General features: G+C 40.0%; 1 protein-coding gene and 1 non-coding gene across 4 annotated transcripts in view; one reads left to right on the top strand and one right to left on the bottom strand.

Moving 5' to 3' along the window:
- The first annotated feature begins 247 nt into the window (after positions 1-247).
- SHCBP1 (SHC binding and spindle associated 1) overlaps positions 248-19940 on the top strand; it is a 36250-nt gene continuing 16557 nt past the window's right edge. The window contains exons 1-9 of one of the 3 annotated variants that reach the window (XM_086350509.1): positions 2508-2648; positions 4653-4768; positions 4904-5071; positions 5242-5357; positions 6740-6948; positions 11651-11743; positions 16427-16660; positions 16752-16920; positions 17208-17328. In XM_086350509.1, the coding sequence (XP_086206635.1) occupies positions 5008-5071; positions 5242-5357; positions 6740-6948; positions 11651-11743; positions 16427-16660; positions 16752-16920; positions 17208-17328 (1006 nt within the window). In that variant the 5' untranslated portion in view covers positions 2508-2648; positions 4653-4768; positions 4904-5007. Of the gene's footprint in view, positions 429-2507; positions 2649-4652; positions 4769-4903; positions 5072-5241; positions 5358-6739; positions 6949-11650; positions 11744-16426; positions 16661-16751; positions 16921-17207; positions 17329-19940 lie in introns of those variants that run through there. The other 2 variants (XM_086350508.1, XM_086350510.1) reach the window with 2 other exon arrangements.
- On the bottom strand, positions 3406-3478 carry TRNAC-ACA (transfer RNA cysteine (anticodon ACA)). Its single transcript has one exon. It is a non-coding gene; the product is annotated as a tRNA-Cys (tRNA).

Raw genomic sequence — 19940 nt, 5'->3', positions numbered from 1 at the left:
CTCTACCCCATTCCATGTATGGCTTGTTAGTTTTTCGGAAATTATCCCAAATTATGTTCTAATTTAACTTCATACAAGTTCACCCCAGTAAACAAAAAGAGCAAGATCTTGGACGAGAAGAGCAGTCCACCGGGCCAGTAGATAGAGCCCAGACACTCCCCTCCAGGGCGGGTGGAGGCTGAAGGGGGCGGGGCTCGTGCGGCTACCCGGGCCACGCCAGCCTTCCTTTAATTGGTCCGAGGGCCTCGGCCCACTATCCAATTAGAAGCGGCTGCGTCATCACATTACTGGGCAGGGAGGCCGCCCGCGGAAATTTGAAATGGCTGAGGGATTGCTGGCTGGTGGTGGCCTGGGGTCGGAAGCGATGGCGCCGGAGCCCGAGCTTCCTGGCTGGGCCACCGAGGAGGAGCTGGAGCGCCTGGAGAAAGGTGAGCACCCGCCGTGCGGGAGGAGCCGCCGTCTGCGACAGACCGTGTCGGCAGCGCTGGGGGCGTGGGGACTCTCCGAGGGCGCCTGGGCCGCAGGCGGTTGGCCTGGGTGGCGGCTGTGACTGGGCGAGGCCCCGACCCACTCTCCGGACGTCGAATCGGGAGGCACCCAGAACACCTCTCCTTCTCGCCCAATCTGGCCTCAGCTTCCCTGAGACTGGAGGGACTTGGGCTGGGTGGAGATCCCTACTCTTGCTGTCTGGGTGTCTCCCCACCCCGCGCCGCTCCGCCCTCACCCCCACCGCCCCGGTTTTGTGCGCGAGTTTGTGTGTTTAGAGTGGACGCATATTTTTTATTTGCGTCTCAAAGGAGACCACGTACCACTATCCCCTTTCCCGGAAGAAAAGAAGCTTGGACGCTTGGCCTAGATAGCAGTACTGAGCATTGAGAGCAGGTGACGTGCCCAAAGGTAGGGGAGCCAATTTGTGACACAGTGTAAAAAAATAGAAAGTGAAAGTGAAGTCGCTCAGTCGTGTCCGACTTTTTGTGACCCCCATGGGCGGTAGCCTGCACCAGGCTTCTCCATCCATGGGATTTTCTAGGCAAGAGTACTGGAGTGGGTTGCCATTTCCTTCAGGGAATCTTCCTGACCCAGGGATCGAACCCAGGTCTCCTGCATTGTAGACAGACGCTTTTCCATCTGTCTACAATGAACCCAGGTCTAATTTATAGTTCTTTCTGTCTCTTCATGGAGACTCCGTTTTTCCCCCCTGATATTTTAAGGTGGTTCAGTCTTTAACATTTTCAGTTGTATTGTGTAGTGGAAAGAGTCCTGGAGAAGTGAGAAAACCTTAAGTGGGACTTAATTCCACTACTCACCCCTCTTTGTGATCTGGCAACAGTCAGGTGACTTCAGTTTTCTCATCTGCAAAACAGGTAGTAGTGCTGCTAAGTGTGAAGATTAAGTGAAATAATGTGTGAAAAGTATTTCAAATTGGCTCTGAACACACATAACATAAAACTTACCATCTTAACCATTTTAGATGTGGGTTCAATCCCTGGGTTGGGAAGATAACCTGGAATAAGAAATGGCAACCCACTCTTGTATTCTTGTCTGAAAAATCACATAGATAGAGCAACCTGGCAAGCTACAGACCATGGGGTGGCAGAGTTGGTTAACCACTGAGTACCTAACCAGTTTTAAGTGTACAGTTAAGTGGTATTAAACATATTCACATTGTTGTGTAGCCATCACCACCATCTGTTACTATGATTCTTTTCATCTTGTAAACTGAAACTCTATACCTATTGAATAACAACTCCCCATTCACCCCTCTCCCCAGCCCTTGGCAACTACCATTAAACTTTCTGCCTTTATGGTTTTGACTACTTTAAGTAACCTCATATCAGTGGAATTACACAGTATTTGTCTTTCTGTGACTGACTGGCTTATTTCACTCAGCCTAATGTTTATCCAGCATAATCATAAATTTCTTCCTTTTTTAAAGCTAAATAGTTTTAGCTGTGAACATGCATGTACAAATATCTCTTGGAGACCCTGCTTTAAATTGCTGGGTCATATGGTAATTCTATTTTTATTTTTGAAGAATCACCATAAGTTTTCCTTAGTGGCTATACCATTTTACATGCCTACCAACAGTCCACAAGGGTTCCTATTTCTCCACATCTTTGACAACACTTGTTTTCTTGGTAGCTTCTCATTGTTTTTTGAATAATAGTCACCTAATGGGTGTGAAATGATGTATTATTTCTTTAAAAAACATATCTATGTTATGTATGTGATGGACGGTGTGAAATAGTTTATTCTCGTAATTGAAGCTGGCATTCTAGTTTCATCTTCCCGAGGTTCAGAGAGATTTTCACGCATTTGATAAGGTATCTATGTCCTCTGAAGCTCAGGTGCATTGGTGTCTATGAGCAGGAAACCCTAGAGTACATCTTGGTTGTCTTGTTGCCAAGTCCAAACTCACTCCCTGCTCTCTGCACCACAGGCCCATAAATTGAGAGAGGAGTTGTTGGCACAAGGAATAGTGACTTTATTTGGAAAGCCAGCAGACCGAGAGGATGTGGACTAGTGTCCCAAAGAACCATCTTGCCAAAGTTAGAATTCAGCTTTCCTTTATACTGAAAGGGGAGAGGGTGTGGCTGGTTGTTGCACACTTCTTTGTTTCAGAAGCCTTTATTCTTGCAGCTGTTAAGGTAGGTCAAGTCATGATGTTTCTTTAAACCTTCAACAAAGCAAATGTTATTCTTTGTTCTGCAACATTTTATCTGTATATGAATGGGGGAAAGTTGTTTTACCTTTAAAGGTCAGAGCCTTGAGAATGGGCTATCCTGTCTATTACAGGCTATAGGCAACATTCTTAACTTGTATCAAAAGTAATAGAATACAAAGATTAAAGTACAAGAAACAGATCCAATATAGAGTCAGATTTGTTCTTCCCTGTTACAGTCTGTGGGGTCGCATAATTCTGGTGCCCTAAACTGGGCAAAGAAGTGGAAGGGAGAAATATAAGGGATGGGGGAAGAGAAAGAGACTCCTGCTAAAAGTCTCAGATAACCTTCCTGAAACCACTGGAAAGGACTTAGCTGATCTAAATGCTATCCTCAGCATGTTTATTTATTATAGTGGTAATTTTGTCTATTAAAAACATCATATTACACAGAATTAGATATGCCACTGGCTCAATCATGCCTTGTGAAACATAATTACATACAGCCCAAACCTAATTCGATTAGCATTTTCTAATCCTTTCGTTAGACATAGGCACTGAAATTAATGAGGAAGAACTAGTAGCTTTGGTGAAGTAAGTGAAAGTGAAGTCAGTCACGTCTGACTCTTTGCGATGGACCCCATGGACTTTAGCCATGGACTGTAGCCTACCAGGCTCCTCCATCCATGGGATTTTGCAGGCAAGAATACTGGAGTGGGTTGCGATTTCCTTCTCCAGGAGATCTCCCTGACCAGGGATTGAACCTGGGTCTCCTGCATTGTAGGCAGACGCTTTACCATCTGAGCTACCAGGGGAGTCCATTGGCAAGTCGGTGTAAACCCCCTGCCATAAGCCCTATGAGGTCACCGGGGAACCGCAGAACAGGGCTCCTCACTTGATTCGTGCAGGGCGTGTCATTCATTCACACAAGCACACTGTAGAGTTAGTAAAGTATAGCAGAAAACATGGTCGCTAGGAGAACAAAGAACTAGAGCTCCAAGCATCCTTACCCTGTCCTAAAGAATCCCCGACGGGCCCCCAAGATGAAAGGTGTCTGCTGAACCACAAAAGACACCTGGATTCTTGGCCTCCAGAGGAGGAGAATTCAATCCAGGGCCAGTGACAAGGCTTGATTGCTCAGAGTCTTTGTGTAATAAAGTTTTATTAAAGTATAAAAGAGATAGATATGCATTATTAAGAATGCATATCCATGTTTATTGAATGGTATTGACAGGTGATATTGTAGAAATTAAAGGGAAGTTTCAACTTGTTTTGAGATGACATATTGGAAACCACCTCTACATTTAATACAGCTTTATGGAATTTTTTTTTTTTTTAAATGACTGTAAGATATTTGACCATTATGAGTTGCTTTGCTGTTGTTGTTCAGTCGCTTAGTTGTGTCTGACTCTTTGCGACCTCATGGACTGCAGCACACCAGGCTTTCCTATCCTTCACCATCTCCCAGAGTTTGCTCAAACTCATGTCCATTGAGCCAGTGATGCCATCCAACCATCTCATCCTCCATCATCCCCTTCTCCTGCCTTCAATCTTCCCCAGCATCAGGGTGTTTTCCAGTGAGTCGGCTCTTCCCATCACGTGGCCAAAGTATTGGAGCTTCACCTTCAGCATCAGTCCTTCAATGAATATTCAGGGTTGATTTCCTTTAGAATCGGCTAGTTTGGTCTCCTTGCTGTCCAAGGGACTCTCAAGAGTCTTCTCAAGCGCCACAGTTCAGAGACATCAATTCTTCTGCACTCAGCCTTTTTTCTTGTCCAGCTCTCACATCCATACATGACTACTGAAAAAACCATTTGACTATATGGACCTGTGTAGGCAAGTAATGTATCCGCTTTTTAATCCACTGCCTAGGTTTGTCATTGTTTTTCTTCCTCTCTAGCTCTAGTAATAATCATAGCTATATCTTCTGAAGGAGAACCTGGGTAATTTCCACTGAATTAAAAAACAACCCTCTTTCTTTGCCTCACAGAACAGCAACAAAAACCTAACCCATGGAAGATTTTAAGTTCTTAACTGTTTTGAAGTAAAACTTGAGTTTTGAGATATTTTTAAATTTAGAAAAAAAATTTTTTGATAGTGATAGAGGTAAGTAAAGCATTATATCCAAATCTTTGTTTATATTTTATTTGAAATTTCTAAGCAAATATATGAAAATAGCAGTTGATAAGCATTTGAGGTATCTGGGATAGTTGCGCCTGACTGTTTTTGTTGCTCTCTTAGGTTTGTTTGAAAATGAAGATTCATGCAGCGATTGTAGTGATCGTGCTAAACCAGGTAGTAGCTTACAAAGCTTTGTGCCAGAAGGAAAAACTCATTTCCCAGAAATGTTCCAGACAAGTCAACTTTTGTTCTATGAGCGATTCAGAGCTTATCAAGATTACATTTTAGGTGAGTAGGTCCTTTTTTTTTTGCTTCTTTTATCTTTTAATCTACAGGTAGATTGTCTCAGTTCCTCAGACTGCCATTGCTGGTTCTGAGAAAGTAGACTTACAAGGATTTATTTAACTTCTCTCTGCTTTATGCTGTCTCAATTCTTACTGTGTTTAATTTGTTTGTAGCTGACTGCAAGGCCTCTGAGGTAAAAGAATTCACAGCTGAGTTCTTAGAGAAGGTCCTTGAACCATCTGGATGGCGGGCAGTCTGGCAGACTAATGTGTTTGAGGTACTAGTTGAGGTAAATTTAATTCTGTTGTTAAGACATTTATCTCTACCTAAAAACACTTTCCCTCAGACTGTTATAACCAAAGTGCTTATTTTTAATTAAGATTTATGAGCTGATTGAAAAATGGCGTGTTTTTTCACATCTAATTGCTGTGGTGTAAGAAGTGTTCTGCAAATTTTAAAGGCAACTGAAGAGGGAATTGGGGTGGTTTAAGTTTCACCGTCCTTTAAAAGAGGAAAACGGACTAGAAACCCATGTAGTGGGGGAGGTACTTGAGACCATTTAAAAAATAAGATGCCTAATTATAAAATCAGTGGGGTTTGAATTAATTTTTTTTCTTCTTAGTTATAGCCCATTAAAGTAGCTCAAAACAAGTAGGCATTTTAAAACTAGCCTATTTTTTGCCTAACAGATTTGTAAGTATGTAGTTAACCTATTGATATTATCTTCCACTGCAGAAAGTGAAAACAGTCTTATTTTTCAACTGGCTGGGCCTTTTACATTAAATTTGCACTCTACTTACAGCTGTGAATTTTTCTCAGTGTTTGTTAACTGAACCACCAAAAAAAACCTATTAAACTAAAATGGTAAAGCAGGGAGTGTGAGTACAGCTTGAACCTGCAGCCCCTTTAGAAAATGACATCACATCCTACAGTGGCTCTATATGAGGCAGTGGTTTGCCTGCAGCTGCTGCTCATGGATGTTTAAATTTTGGATTATGGTAATACCTTTGGTTGCAGTTCAGGCCATTAAGTTGATCATGATAGTAACGCCCTGCCCTCGACATACCTCAGTTCTCTAAAAGCAGCCAAAATCATTATGTTAAAAGAGAAATGTGCCATTCCCCTGCATTCCTCTCATGCATCGCATATACTAGAGGTCTGGTTTTGGCTTTCTGGCCTCTCATTGTTAGATAACACGTAAAAGCCAAGTTCCTTCAGTGCCCTTCCTGTCCTCATCTTGCCTCTCCTGTCCCTTCCTGCTGCCCCTACCTCATTTCCTTCCTTTTGTTCCAGCAAGAAAAACTGCTTCTCTGCTCTTCCATCTGCCAACCTCATCTCTGCCTCAGGGCCTTTTCATCTTTCCTGCTCTTGAAACAGCTGCTTCCTTTTCATCCCAGCTCAAAAGTGACTTCCCCAACCCTCCCAGTAAAACCAGACCACCACCCCTGCTACTTATTCTTTGTCTCATACTTGTTGCCACCTTATTTGTTTGTCACTTCAATTACAATGTCAGCTCCATGTGGGTACAAGCCAGGTCTGTTCTGTTTGTCCTTATGGAAGAAGGCTCGCCACTCCCATTTCATGCTTTAAAAAAGAAATCAAGCTGTAAGTAGTGTTTTAGATGCACCTTAATTCTGATTTGCGTATGTTAAGTCACATTTTAAATTTCAGGTCACAGACGTAGACTTCGCAGCTTTGAAGGCAGTGGTGAGGCTTGCCGATCCGTACCTCTGTGAATCGCAAGTGAGCGCTTTTACTTTGGAGTGTATGAAAGAGCTCCTTGATCTGAAGGAATACCGGTTGCCCCTGCAGGAGCTGTGGGTGGTGTTTGATGATTCTGGATTATTTGACCAGACAGCACTTGCAATTGAGCATGTCAGGTAGGAATAGAGGTTGATAAAAGTAACCTTGTGGCCAAAAACTTTGGATGAAATGCTGTAATTCTGGTCTGTATTATACCTAGATTTAAAGCTCAAACTGTAAACCTGGTCACTGCAATATTTTAAAATATTCAAAGATAGAGGGATCTTTTTTAAATTAAAGAATGATTTCAGTGTTTAAAATTTTCATTTTGAGCTAATTTCAGACTTACAGAAAAGTTGAGAAAAATAGTACTAGGGATTCCTGTATAGCCTTTTCTCAGTGTCCCCAAATATTAACAAAAGACAGGGGATTCTTAATTTGGTTTGTATATGTTTAGAAACTGCCTTAAAAATTCTGGATGCTAAGGCTATAGTTGATACACTTAAATATAAGGAAAGGAAAGAAGATGATATACCATCACCTGTGCACTGAGAAGACTAGCATACAGTGTTTTCAAGGATGTGTCTGGCCAAAGAAGATGTTTTCTCAGGCCACTTCTGGGATCCTTAGGGGCGATGTGCGTGCCTTTCAACCTTTTTTGGCTGAGTTGGTTTCCCCTTGTACAGGTGCATGCCTTGTCCCTTAAATGAGAAGGAAAACTCATACCTCATGTTTTCTTTAGTTTCAGATGACTTTTTTGTCAGATAGTTCCTGATACAGATAGTCTTTTTGAATCATCTTTTTATAAGTGTATTTACTAAGGAAGGCTTATTTTTGGCTATTTGAAAGTAGACTTATATTCCTCCATAAACTGGAAGACTGGATAATATAAAGGTCATGTTAATAATGTTGCTTGGTGTTTTGTAGTTCAAAAAGTAATTTCCAGTTTCTATACCATTCATGAGTTAACCTGGTTTTGTTGAACTTAATTTGATACTCTACAAAGAAGCAGAGTGTCTTGCACCCTATCTCTGACACTTCATGGAAGATTTCTAATTGTATTCAAGGGCATTTAACCATAGGTATTCAATATTAGGCCAAACAAGATAAATCTAAAGAACTGGCTTATATCCAGAGCCAAAATAACTCCTTATGTTTCTCTCACTTAAAAAAGCTGTCAACGAGGCATTTGAAAGTAAAGGGATAATTGATGCATTTAGGAAATTAGAAATCAGGGAGTTAATCTCTTACGGGTATAGAAGTTGGTAGAAAGACAAGTATCTGGAATTAGTATTATTTGAAGGAGAACCTGGCTAAATTATTTTTCATTTTGAGGGCTCAGATTCTGATCACAGTCAAGAAAAAGTCAGATTATGAGAGTCTTCATTTGCTCATTTTATTCAGTAAGTATTTCAGTGCTGCATCTTAAGTTGAGGATGAGATTTGAGTGGTGCACAAAACAGACACAATCACCATCACCAGGGAGTTGGCAGTCTAATGTGGGAGATGAACCTTGATGAAATAATCACATAAAGATACGCGTGTGATTGGAAGCTGCAGTGAGTGCTGTGAGGGATTAGAGTGTTCTAAGACTAGCTCAGGTTTCTGTAATATGGTTACTTCCTGAGGAAATGGTATTGGAACTTGGGTCTGAAGGGTTGGCTAGGTGAAAGTTGTTGCAGCAGGGTGGAGGAAGAAACATGTTGGGCAGCTCTGAATTTAAGGAGCCAAAAGGCCAGATTGGTTGGAACGTAGACAGTGATAGATGAGACTTAGGAAACCAGCTTAGAGGTTATCAGGGGTCAGAAGACGCAGGGATTTGTTAGCCAATGAATCATTTTTGTCTTCAAGTGCAGTGGGAAACCCGTGAAGGGTTTTCAATCAAGGGAGAATGTGATCAGCTTTTTATTTAAAAGTTTCGTTCTGGCTGCTGTGTAGAAAGTAAATGGAGGGGGAACAGGTAGAGAGACCAGTTAAGAGACAGAGTGGACTAGAGTGGAGATACAGCAAATACAGATTAGGCTTATTGAGAAAGTAGGATGGCTAAGACTTGATGGTGGAATGGATATGGGAGAAGGCAAGGATGACCAAGTTTCTGTCTCGAGAGGATAAACACTGGTGGAAGTGCAGATGTGAATGAAAGGTGATTGCCCAGTTCTGAGCTGGTGAGGATGATATTTGAGCTGGGTCATGAAGGGTAAATATAAGCTTGTGTGTTAGTCGCTCAGTCGTGTCTGACTCTCTGCAGCCCCATGGACTGTAGCTTGCCAGGCTCCTCTGCCCATAGAATTCTCCAGGCAAGAATACTGGAGTGGGTTGCCATTCCGTTCTCCAGGGAATCTTCCTGACCCAGGGGTTGAAACCAGGTCCCTTGCCTTGAAGGCAGATTCTTTTACCGTCTGAGCCACCAGGGAAGCCCAAATATAAGCTCACCAGGTGGAAAAAGTGGAAGGCAGCCTGACCAGCATGTCACAGCGGGTTTGAAAGAGCTTGGTGCTCTAGAAGTGGATTATAAGTCCATCTAATATCACCAATCTCAGGAATTTGGACTTTGTTTTGAGGACAACAAGGAGCCAGCAGAGTTTTTTGGTTGAGTAAAGGCATGCTCAGGTTTCCCAGCTGGTGCTTGTGGTAAAGAACCCGCCAGCCAGTGCAGGAGACATAATAGATGTGGATTTGATTCCTGGGTCGGGAAGATCTCCTGGAGGAGAGCATGGCAACCCACTCCAGTATTCTCGCCTGGAGAATCCCATGGACAGAGGAACCTGGAAGGCTACAGTCCATAGCGTCACAAAGAGTCGGACACAACTGAAGCGACTTAGCGTGCACACACACAAAGGCACGCTCAGGTTTGTTTTATTTTTTTTGTTTGTTTTTAAGAGATGGACTCCAGAGGGTGAAGAGACTAGCAGTCCAATCTATAAGAATTCAAAGAATGGCTTCATTTAAAAAAAAATTATCTATTTTCTAATTGAAAGATAATTGCTTTATAGAACTTTGTTGTTTTCTGTCAAACATCAACATGAATCCAAAGATAGCTTCATTTTCACTGCTCCCTCCTTTTCAACTTTTTGACAGTTATATAGTCTGTACTTACTGGCTTTCCACTCACGCCTCTACTTCTACAGTATTGAAATTGTGCTTAAGGTCACCTATATTCTCATGTCTAGTCATCACTCCTCTGATCTCATCTTGCCTTGACCTCTTGGTCACATTCTAATTATTTGATCATTCTCATCTTCTTAATATCCTCTCCTCCCAGCTTCTGGGACACCACCTTATGATGGTATGTCACAGGCTTGCTTTTTTTTTTTTTAGTAATCTTGGCCTGGCCGGTCCTTCCTCTCATACTCATTCCTGTCTACTCTTATCTCTCTCTAATCAGCTTTGGAAACACATTAGAATCTCCTGGGACTTTTCTTTATAGGAGTATTCCATCTGGCACATGAAGAAAGAATGATGAGAGTATCAGTGTTTGCAACCCATAATAAAATAGAGATGGCCAGGTATCATGTGCTTTGTGATGAAAGTACATTATATCCCTTGAAGCATTCTTGCCAAAAACTCTTTCCTAAAGATGATCAAGTCTCTAGTTCTTACTATCAGTTTACTAGAAATAAAGGAAACAGAACATGTTAAATGACCCCATGGGGGTGCAATCAGTAAAATTCAGAGTGTGGGAAACTATTAAATAAATTGCAAGGTGAAAAAGAAGGATGGATAGTCTATAGAGTAAAAGTGACTTAATTAAATTTAATGGCTGACCTTTGTTCGGATCTTGATTTGAATTAGCCAAATAAAACAACAGCAGCAACAATGAAAGAAAGAGATAATTAAGGAAAAGGAAACACTGGGGATACTTGGTTATTAAGTAATTAAAACTTTTTTGTATAAAGATTTATCTCAGAGGCACAAAGTAAACACTTATGAGTGATATGTCAGAATTTTGCTTTAAAATAATCCAGTGTCAGTATGGTGGGGGCAGGAGAGCAGAGAAGTAAGTGGGTAGAGCAGAGGCAAAATGAGATTGCCAGGAGTTGGCATTGTCAGAGCTGGATCATGGATACATACTTTAAAAAAAATGTGGATCCTGCACACTCTCTCTTCTGTCTCCCACCCAAGAGATTCTGATTTATTGGTCTGGGATAGGGCTGCAAATCAATTTTTAAAGGCTTCCCAGGGGACTCCAACGTGCAGCCAGAGTTGAGAGCTCCTGCTTTATTCTCTGGATGATCTCATCTATTGCTTTAATGCCATCTATATGCTGACAACTTCCAGATTTATGTCTCTAGCCTTGACCTTTTTCTTGAGCTCAGGTCCTGTATATTCATCTGCACTCTTGATGTCATCCACTTGGAGTTCAAATAGGCATCTCAACCTGAACATAGTGAAAACAGAACTCTTTATTTTTAGCCCCAAACTTGTTTCTCTCCCAGTCTTTTCTAAACAAATGGCACTGTTGCTGCTGCTAAGTCGATTCAGTCGTGTCCGACTCCCAGCGACCCCATGGACTGCAGCCTACCAGGCTCCTCTGTCCATGGGATTTTCCAGGCAAGAGTACTGGAGTGGGGTGCCATTGCCTTCTCCGACAAATGGCACTACTTTCCACCAAGTTTCAGATGGTCAACAAATAGTTCTTCTGATAAAAAGAAGGTCGTAACAGAACCAATATTGTAGAAAAACTTCTTTAGCCAATCCAAAGAAGTTCTTGTGGGACTCACAATTGTCAAATTAGCAAATATGCATTCTTCTCTACCATACTTGGTAAACTTGTTTGATTTACTCTTACGCCTCTAACATTTTGAGCCAGTGATTGAGTGATACTGATTTACTTTTCAGGTTTTTCTATCAGAACATTTGGAGGAGTTGGGATGAAGAAGAGGAGGATGAATATGATTATTTTGTCAGATGTGTTGAACCTCGATTGAGATTGTAAGTATTTATTAGTGGCCTTGAACATGTTGGAAAAAATAGCTATTTATAGTTTAATTTAACCCGTGTTTTGTGTATACTGTATATATACTCCAGGGGCCTACAGACAGAGACAAATAGTATAACCCATTGTTGCTCCTGCTGCTAAGTCGCTTCAGTCGTGTCCGACTCTATGCGACCCCATAGACGGCAGCCCACGAGGCGCCCCCCCATCCCTGGGATTCCCAGGCAAGAACACTGGAGTGGGTTGCCATTTCCTTCTCCAATGCATGAAAGTGAAAAGTGAAAGTGAAGTTGCTCAGTCGTGTCTGACTCTTAGCGACCCCATGGACTTCAGCCCACCAGGCTCCTCCGTCCATGGGATTTTCCAGGCAAGAGTACTGGAGTGGGGTGCCATTGCCTTCTCTAATAACCCATTGACAAGTTATTAAATGAAATTTGTGTAAGTGCAGAGAAACCTACTTTGTGTTTATAAACCTACTTGTAGTGTTTTTAGAATCTAAAAGCAGAGAATTCAAGAACATGTAAGTTAACAGCTTACTCGTTTTTGAATTTAAGTAAAATTCAGTTGAGCATATATTAAAAAGAACCAAATTCAAAGATAATTGTTTGAAAAACAGTGAAATTAAAGACAGGGGTTTACTCTAAGTAAAACATACTAAGCTAAACAGATTTACCTCAGGATATTTTATCAAGTTCTTTTCCTTAAATCTTATTTTACAGATAAAAATACTGCATAGTTAATATTGATGGTGAATAAAAATTTCCAAAATAGCTAAACAAACATAACACATACTGAAGTAAACAAAATACCTAAACACATTCTTCTGATATATCATGTTTTGGTAGGGAAAAACCCTTCCATTATAAAAATACCCCGAATTAACCATGCGACCGGAGTAATTGTCCTGCACGGACTTTGTTAAATGTTGTTTCCACTAGATGGTGCTATAAGACCAGATAATTTTTTAATATTTGTGCACTGTAATTTAATAGGCAGTGCTGCAATAAGAATAAAATTAGACCTTGCATGACAAATATAAATTGCAGAAGGTAATTTTTTTCTCTGTGTAAAAGATGATGTGGTTACATAAGATAAGGCAGTACTCTTTACATTTCTGCAGAACTGATTTGATTTAGTAAGTTTCCCTTGGTTTAAATAGTAAGTCATAAGTAAAAAATACCTGAGAAGTTTGGTTAAGGTTAGTTCTACTTGGTTTAGAATTATGAATGTCTAATTTCAGATTTTCATAAATTGGCTATGATTTTTGTTTAGCCTTTCCAATTTTTCCATTGTTCATTTCCCAGTTTTCCATAATGTAGTCAATAAAATCCAGACTTTCAATAATCTTGCATACTTTCTAGTTTTGATACACTTGCTCTTAAAGAGCAGTGATTGGTTTTGATTGAAGGGAAATATAATGGTGGATGAATATCGTGTATCTGGCAAATTTGATCTTTATTTGGAAAATACTATATTCTGATTTGACAGCTTTACATGTTGAAACAATAAGCAATTATTTACATACATATCTTATACTTCACTGGCAGATGGAAAAGCATAAGGGAGGAATTGTTTTCAGTTACAGAGAAGAAACTATGGGACTTGATGGGGAAACCAGAATGTTATCAAATATAGACAGACTCTAAAAAGTCCCTGGGCTAAGACAGGAGTAGAGCTATTCACAGGCAAGAGCTAAAGGGAACCAAACTATATTGTCTTGATTTTGCATTGTGAAGTAAATATTTTTCCTTTCTAATTCAAAACACTCTGCTTCAAAGGTTATGGGTCTGAGACACAGGTATTGGTTCATTACTTTCAGACTATGAAGCATCATTATAATGAGAAGAAATAAGCTGAATGGCATGGATATTGGAAGTGCTAAGAAATTTATTTTAAAATTTGAGTCTTAATCTCCATAACTTAATAGACCTGATCAAGCAGTCAGTGGTTGGGTTCCCCAGTTTCTTGTTTGCAAAATGGATTTCTAGAATATTTTTAAATGAGTATGGATTAACCAAAGCAGACAAAATCCTTGCTTTTCAGGCTTCACCTAATTCATTTACTTGAAAAGTGGAAAAAGTATTTTTTATTCATCTTAAATACTATTTAAATGCTCGCTGTAATTTGATGTAAATTTGTTTAGGATGTGGTTTTCTTTTTTTGTCCTCCTATCTTATTTAGAGCATGACAAAGTTAAGACATTAAGGCAATAGTGCACAACCTTGGCTGCACATTAGAATCTCCAGGGAATTAAAAAAAAAAATACTCCTCTGCTTCTAGAGACTAATTTAATTGGTCTGGATGGGGACCTGAGTATCTGTATTTTTAAAAGTTCCCCAGTGATTCTAATAAGCAGCCAAGGTTAAAAAGCTCTGGCCTACACAACCCAGCAAACCAACTACTGGGCATACACACCAAGGAAACCAGAATTGAAAGAGACACGTGTACCCCAATGTTCATCACAGCACTGTTTACAATAGCTAGGATGTGGAAGCAACCTAGATGTCTATCGGCAGACGAATGGATAAGAAAGTTCTGGTACTTATACACAATGGAATATTACTCAGCTATAAAAAAGAACACATTTGAGTCAGTTCTTCAGAGGTGGATAAAACTGGAGCCTATTATACAGAGTGAAGTAAGACAGAAAGAAAAACACCAGTACAGTGTATTAACACATATATATGGAATTTAGAAAGATGGTGACGACGACCCTATATGTAAGACAGCAAAAGAGACACAGATGTAAAGAACAGACTTTTGGACTCTGGGAGAAGGTGAGGGTGGGATGATTTGAGAGAATAGCATTGAAACATGTATATTACCACATGTGAAACAGATGACCAGTCCAAGTTTGATGCATGAAGCAGGGCACTCAAAGCCTGTGGTGCATTGGGACAACCCAGAGGGATGGGATAGGGAGGGAGGTAGAAGGGGGTTCGGGATGGGGTGAGGGGGATACGTGTACACCCGTGGCTGATTCATGTCAATGTGGCAAAAACCACCACAATATTATAAAGAAATTACCCTCCAATTTAAATAAATAAATTAATTTTTAAAAAAATAAGCTCTGGCCTGAGTCAATATACTTGAGAAATAAAGCAATTATTTTAAAACTATAGGTAATGAAATAATATTATAATTTATTTTCAAATCCATTTCATATCCATTAACTTAATTGCACATTTATAAATTATTGCATCTAGAAGAACTTTTTGTTGTGTTTATATATTTGAGAAGGTATATAAATTAATAATAAATTTTAAGTGCCAACAGTGTTGTCCAATACAAAATACAAGGTTATTTTGTTTTAATCACTCTCTAGTTTAGTAATACAGAGAAGGCAATGGCACCCCACTCCAGTACTCTTGCCTGGAAAATCCCATGGACGGAGGAGCCTGGTGGGCTTCAGTCCGTGGGGTCGCTAAGAGTCGGACACGACTGAGCGACTTCCCTTTCACTTTTCACTTTCATGCATTGGAGAAGGAAATGGCAACCCACTCCAATGTTCTTGCCTGGAGAGTCCCAGGGACGGGGGAGCCTGGTGGGCTGCCGTCTCTGGGGTCGCACAGAGTCGGACACGACTGAAGCGACTTAGCAGTAGCAGCAGCAGTTTAGTAATAACAGCTTTATTTTTTTTCTCAGAATCTCAAAGGCTTGTATTTTTTAAATACTCTAGTAATCTTCCTGAAGAAATATTCGGCATATTCTGCTCCATAGTGCTTAAAATGCAGGACAGGACTAGATGATTTGAATTATTTAAAATTTTTAATCCTATAAATGTGGTAATCTTAAACATTGTTATGAACTATTTGGGATGCTTTTCTCCCCACCCCATCTCCAGATTGTCCACTGCCACCCACTTATTAAGATTTTGAATTTAATATATGAGAAAATAATTTCTTATTAAATAATAATTACAAATTGTGCAACATAAGCTTTCAGTGCTTCAAGAACACAAATGCTTGGATCTAAGGGGGAAAAAAATAGCAACTCCTCAAAAGAAAAATTAGTGGCCTTAATGAAGTGGCCCTTAAAACTTTCAATAACATCCACCTATTTAGTGAGACTTAACTAGATAGCATATTGAAAAGCAGAGACATTACTTTGTCAACAAAGGTCCGTCTAGTCAAGGCTGTGGTTTTTCCAGTGGTCATGTATGGATGTGAGAGTTGGACTGTGAAGAAAGCTGAGCGCCAAAGAATTGATGCTTTTGAACTGTGGGGTTGGAAAAGACTCCTGAGAGTCCCTTGGACTTCACGGAGATCAGTCCTGGGTGTTCTTTGGAGGGAATGATGCTAAAGCTGAAGCTCCAGTACTTTGGCCACCTCATGCGAAGAGTTGACTCATTGGAAAAGACTCTGATGCTGGGAGGGATTGGGGGCAGGAGGAGAAGGGGACGACAGAGGATGAGATGGCTGGATGGCATCACTGACTTGATGGACGTGAGTCTGAGTGAACTCCGGGAGTTGGTGATGGACAGGGAGGCCTGGCGTGCTGCGATTAATGGGGTCGCAAAGAGTCGGACATGACTGAGCAACTGAACTGAACATGTTGCTGCTGAGTTGCATACTCTGAGACACTTTTCTAACGGGGTCTTTGAGGACTAAATGGTTGTCTCAGTGATGGGGAAATGTGTCTGAAAGGCAATGGGTTTCAATTTGTTTTTAAACTTTCAGGCATTATGACATTCTTGAAGACCGAGTTCCTTCAGGACTTATTGTTGACTACCAAAATCTGTTGATTCAATGTGAGGAGAGTTACAGGAAATTTTTAAATTTGAGAAGCAGTTTGTCAAATTGTAACTCTGATTCTGAGCAGGAAAACATCTCCATGGTGGAAGGGTTAAAGTTGTATTCAGAGATTGAACAGTTGAAACAAAAGCTAAAACTCATTGAGAATCCTTTGTTGAGGTATGTGTATTTTTGTTATTCTCAACTAGTCAGCATCTTTTCTAACCAGCTGTCTTACTGAGAACTGACAGGTCTGTTTGGTTTCTTTAAGATATGTATTTGGTTATCAGAAGAATTCTAATATACAAGCAAAAGGCATCCGTCCAAATGGCCGGAAGATCACCCATGTGGTCTCCTCCACCATGATGACTGGTCTGCTGCAGTCCCTGCTCAGGGATAGGCTTTGCCCAGAGCCTTGTAAGGAAGAAATAGAAATTCAGGTAAAAGGAGAGTTTCTTCTTCCAGTTGCTTTTTTCCATCTGATTCACCCTAGGCTTTCCTGAATTCTACAGAAAGTTTATAGGTGTTTCCCTGAGCTGATTTTCTGTGGAGTGGGAAGTAGTGAGAGTACTGCCTTTCCACAGCATTAGTCATCAGTCACGTACTGGGCTCGGTAGATAAATATACAGTTTTGGCTCCCTTTTCAAAATGAAACATGAAGGCACCTGGAGTAATACTCAGGTTGCATTTGAGGGGTGTGTATTTGCAATATGCTGTTGTTTTCTAGTTCCATAGTGACCCGTTGTCTGCTATAAATGCCTGCTATGAGGGTGACACTGTGATTGTCTGTCCTGGCCATTATGTGGTACATGGTGCCTTCTCCATTGCTGACTCCATTGAGTTGGAAGGTGAGTATGGAAGATGATACAACCAAACTCTCCTGCATGAGACACTTAAGAAACAGGAAATCACTGATCTTGTTGAAGCTCTAAGAATTTTATTTCAACCCAATTAATTTCAAATGAGTTGTCTGGAAACATTAAGGGTTTTTGAAGTGTATAGGTTATTGACTCAGTGTTTGAACAACATGAAGTATGAGTCTTTACGACATTATAAATGTTGGGAAGACAAAAATATAGAGGAACAACCACTAGGGAGAAACATAATTCCAGACTATAGGTGCTTGATGAAAATGAATTAATTTCTAGAATAAAAAAAATTCCCAGCAATATTTTTTTTAAAGTTTACTATTTTTTAATTTGTTGTTTCCTCTTACTTCATGTATGTTGTAGATATATTGGTGCACGGTTTTTGTTTTAAATTTAGCTTATTTTTGTAAGAGATATAGGTCCAACTTGAAAGTAGACTGAAAATCTTTATCTTAATTATTTTAAGAACTTCTGAATATCACAACTTCTACAGTGTACTTTTGAGAATATTAGTGTTGAAAGAGTCTATTAAAAATAGCTTTTAGCTGTTATAATCTTACTGTACATTTAGAGTGATTCCTAAATTTAGGTTGCTTTACAGTAGTTCACCTTGGTCTTTTGTATTTCCATAGCTTGTCAAATTTAAAGGCACCTGTTCAACTATTTATCAAAACAACTTCAAGTCAGCAATAAAACTTGTAATGCAAAAAATCATATATCATTTTGGGATTGGTGCAGCTGTTCACAAACTGCTTAAGCTTTGTTCTTTATCTTGTCAAAACTTCTTAATAGAAGCTAGGCTGGGAGTTTAATATCCTGCTGTTCACCAATACATCACCTCACCCCCGTTTTTATTTTATGTATGTAATTTTTGTTCTGTTTCCTCTCCAACACTTGGTATATAACAGATGTGTGTTTTATAAATAACACATCTGCAGAATAAATCATAGCAATAAAAGCACTTAATTTTTTTGGCATAGTGCAAACAGCATTGATATTATAGATTATATGGTGGATAAGCATTCTTCCTAGATTGGTGACGAAATTATAATGTAATTGTGCCAATGTGCCACAAATAAACAAGGCTTCCCTGATAGGTCAGTTGGTAAAGAATCCACCTGCAATGCAAGAGACCCCGGATCGATTTCTGGGTCAGAAAGATCCCCTGGAGAAGGATAGGCTACCCACTCCAGTATTCTTGGACTTCCCTTGTGGCTCAGCTGGTAAAGAATCTGCCTGCAATGCGGGAAACCTGGGTTTGGATCCCTGGGTTGGGAAGATCCCCTGGAGAAGGGAAAGGCTACCCACTCCAGTATTCTGGCCTGGAGAATTCCGTGGACTGTATAGTCCATGGGGTCGCAAAGAGTTGGAGACGACTGAGCGACTTTCACTTTCCCAGGTGGTGCTCGTGGTAAAGAATCCACCTGCCATTGCAGGAGATGCAAGAGATGAGAGTTCAATCCTTGGGTCAGAAAGATCCTCTGGTGTAGGAAATGGCACCCCACTCCAGTACGCTTGCCTGGAAAAGTCCACGGGCAGAGGAGCCTGGCAGGCAACAGTCCATGGGGTCACAAAGAGTCGGACACAACTGAGCAACTAAGCACATGAATAACCATATAGAATTCTGATAGTTAAGTGTAAGAATGGCTATAAATCTGTGAACATAGGGCATTTCTGAGAATCTGGGGAATCAGCTGGTATCTCTGGTGTGACTATATGGAGTAATTGTTCATGAGGTAGATTAAAGCTTATATGATAGCTTATCTGATCTATAGCTAACACTTATAACAAGTGATATATATTGAGTACCCACTATTTGCATGATATTAATAGTACTTGTAATAAGATTTTTCTTGTTTAGAAAATCTTCACTTAGGTGAAGGCTTTGTGTTTTAAACTGCTAGGATTATGTAACTTGTTTATATAATGTAACATGGCCATTCTTTTTATATTTTTAATTTTCTGATGATAAAAAGTTATTATTTTTAAAAATGTGCAAAGTACACATAGACACATAAATAGAATCAGGGGAAAAAATCGACAATCTAGTCATCCAGAATACAGCATTAGTAGCATTCCCATGGGTGGAGCCCTCTTGCATTCTCTAGTGCCCCCACCCTCTTCAAATGTAGAAAACTTCAGAGATTTTGCCTGTTTAATGTTTTACTACTTTCATTTCCTCAAGCAAAGACTCAACGAGTCTTTGACATTAGGAAATGAGAGTTAATTCTTAAAGCTTTGTCTGTATAATTCTGGTTTATGATAGTCAGGCAAAGTTTTCTAGTTTTTGATACCCCGGTTTTTCATAAGCCCACTCAGAGGTCTACCTGCATTATTAGTTTGATTAAGATTTGTAGAGAACAATGTTTTTTATTGGTTAACAAGGTAGACCTATTTTTCCAATAGTTAAAACTGTTCTAAGCCAGTTTGTCAGATTTTAGGTCTATCTGGTTAAGAGAATATAAAAATGAGAAAATCTTGAGAAATGCTTATGCTTTTTCAAACCTAATTGCATTAGAATAATAGAATCTTTGGGTTGGGAAGTAAAAACTTATAAAGGCTAAATGCATGAAAGCCTGCTGACCCAGCTG

Source organism: Bos grunniens, chromosome 18, assembly GCF_055505025.1.
Source record: "Bos grunniens cultivar Pamir isolate PY7600 chromosome 18, Bosgru_T2T1.0, whole genome shotgun sequence".
NCBI lineage: Eukaryota > Metazoa > Chordata > Mammalia > Artiodactyla > Bovidae > Bos > Bos grunniens.
Note: the sequence above shows the minus strand (reverse complement) of the source record. Positions and strands in the feature narration are given on the sequence as shown.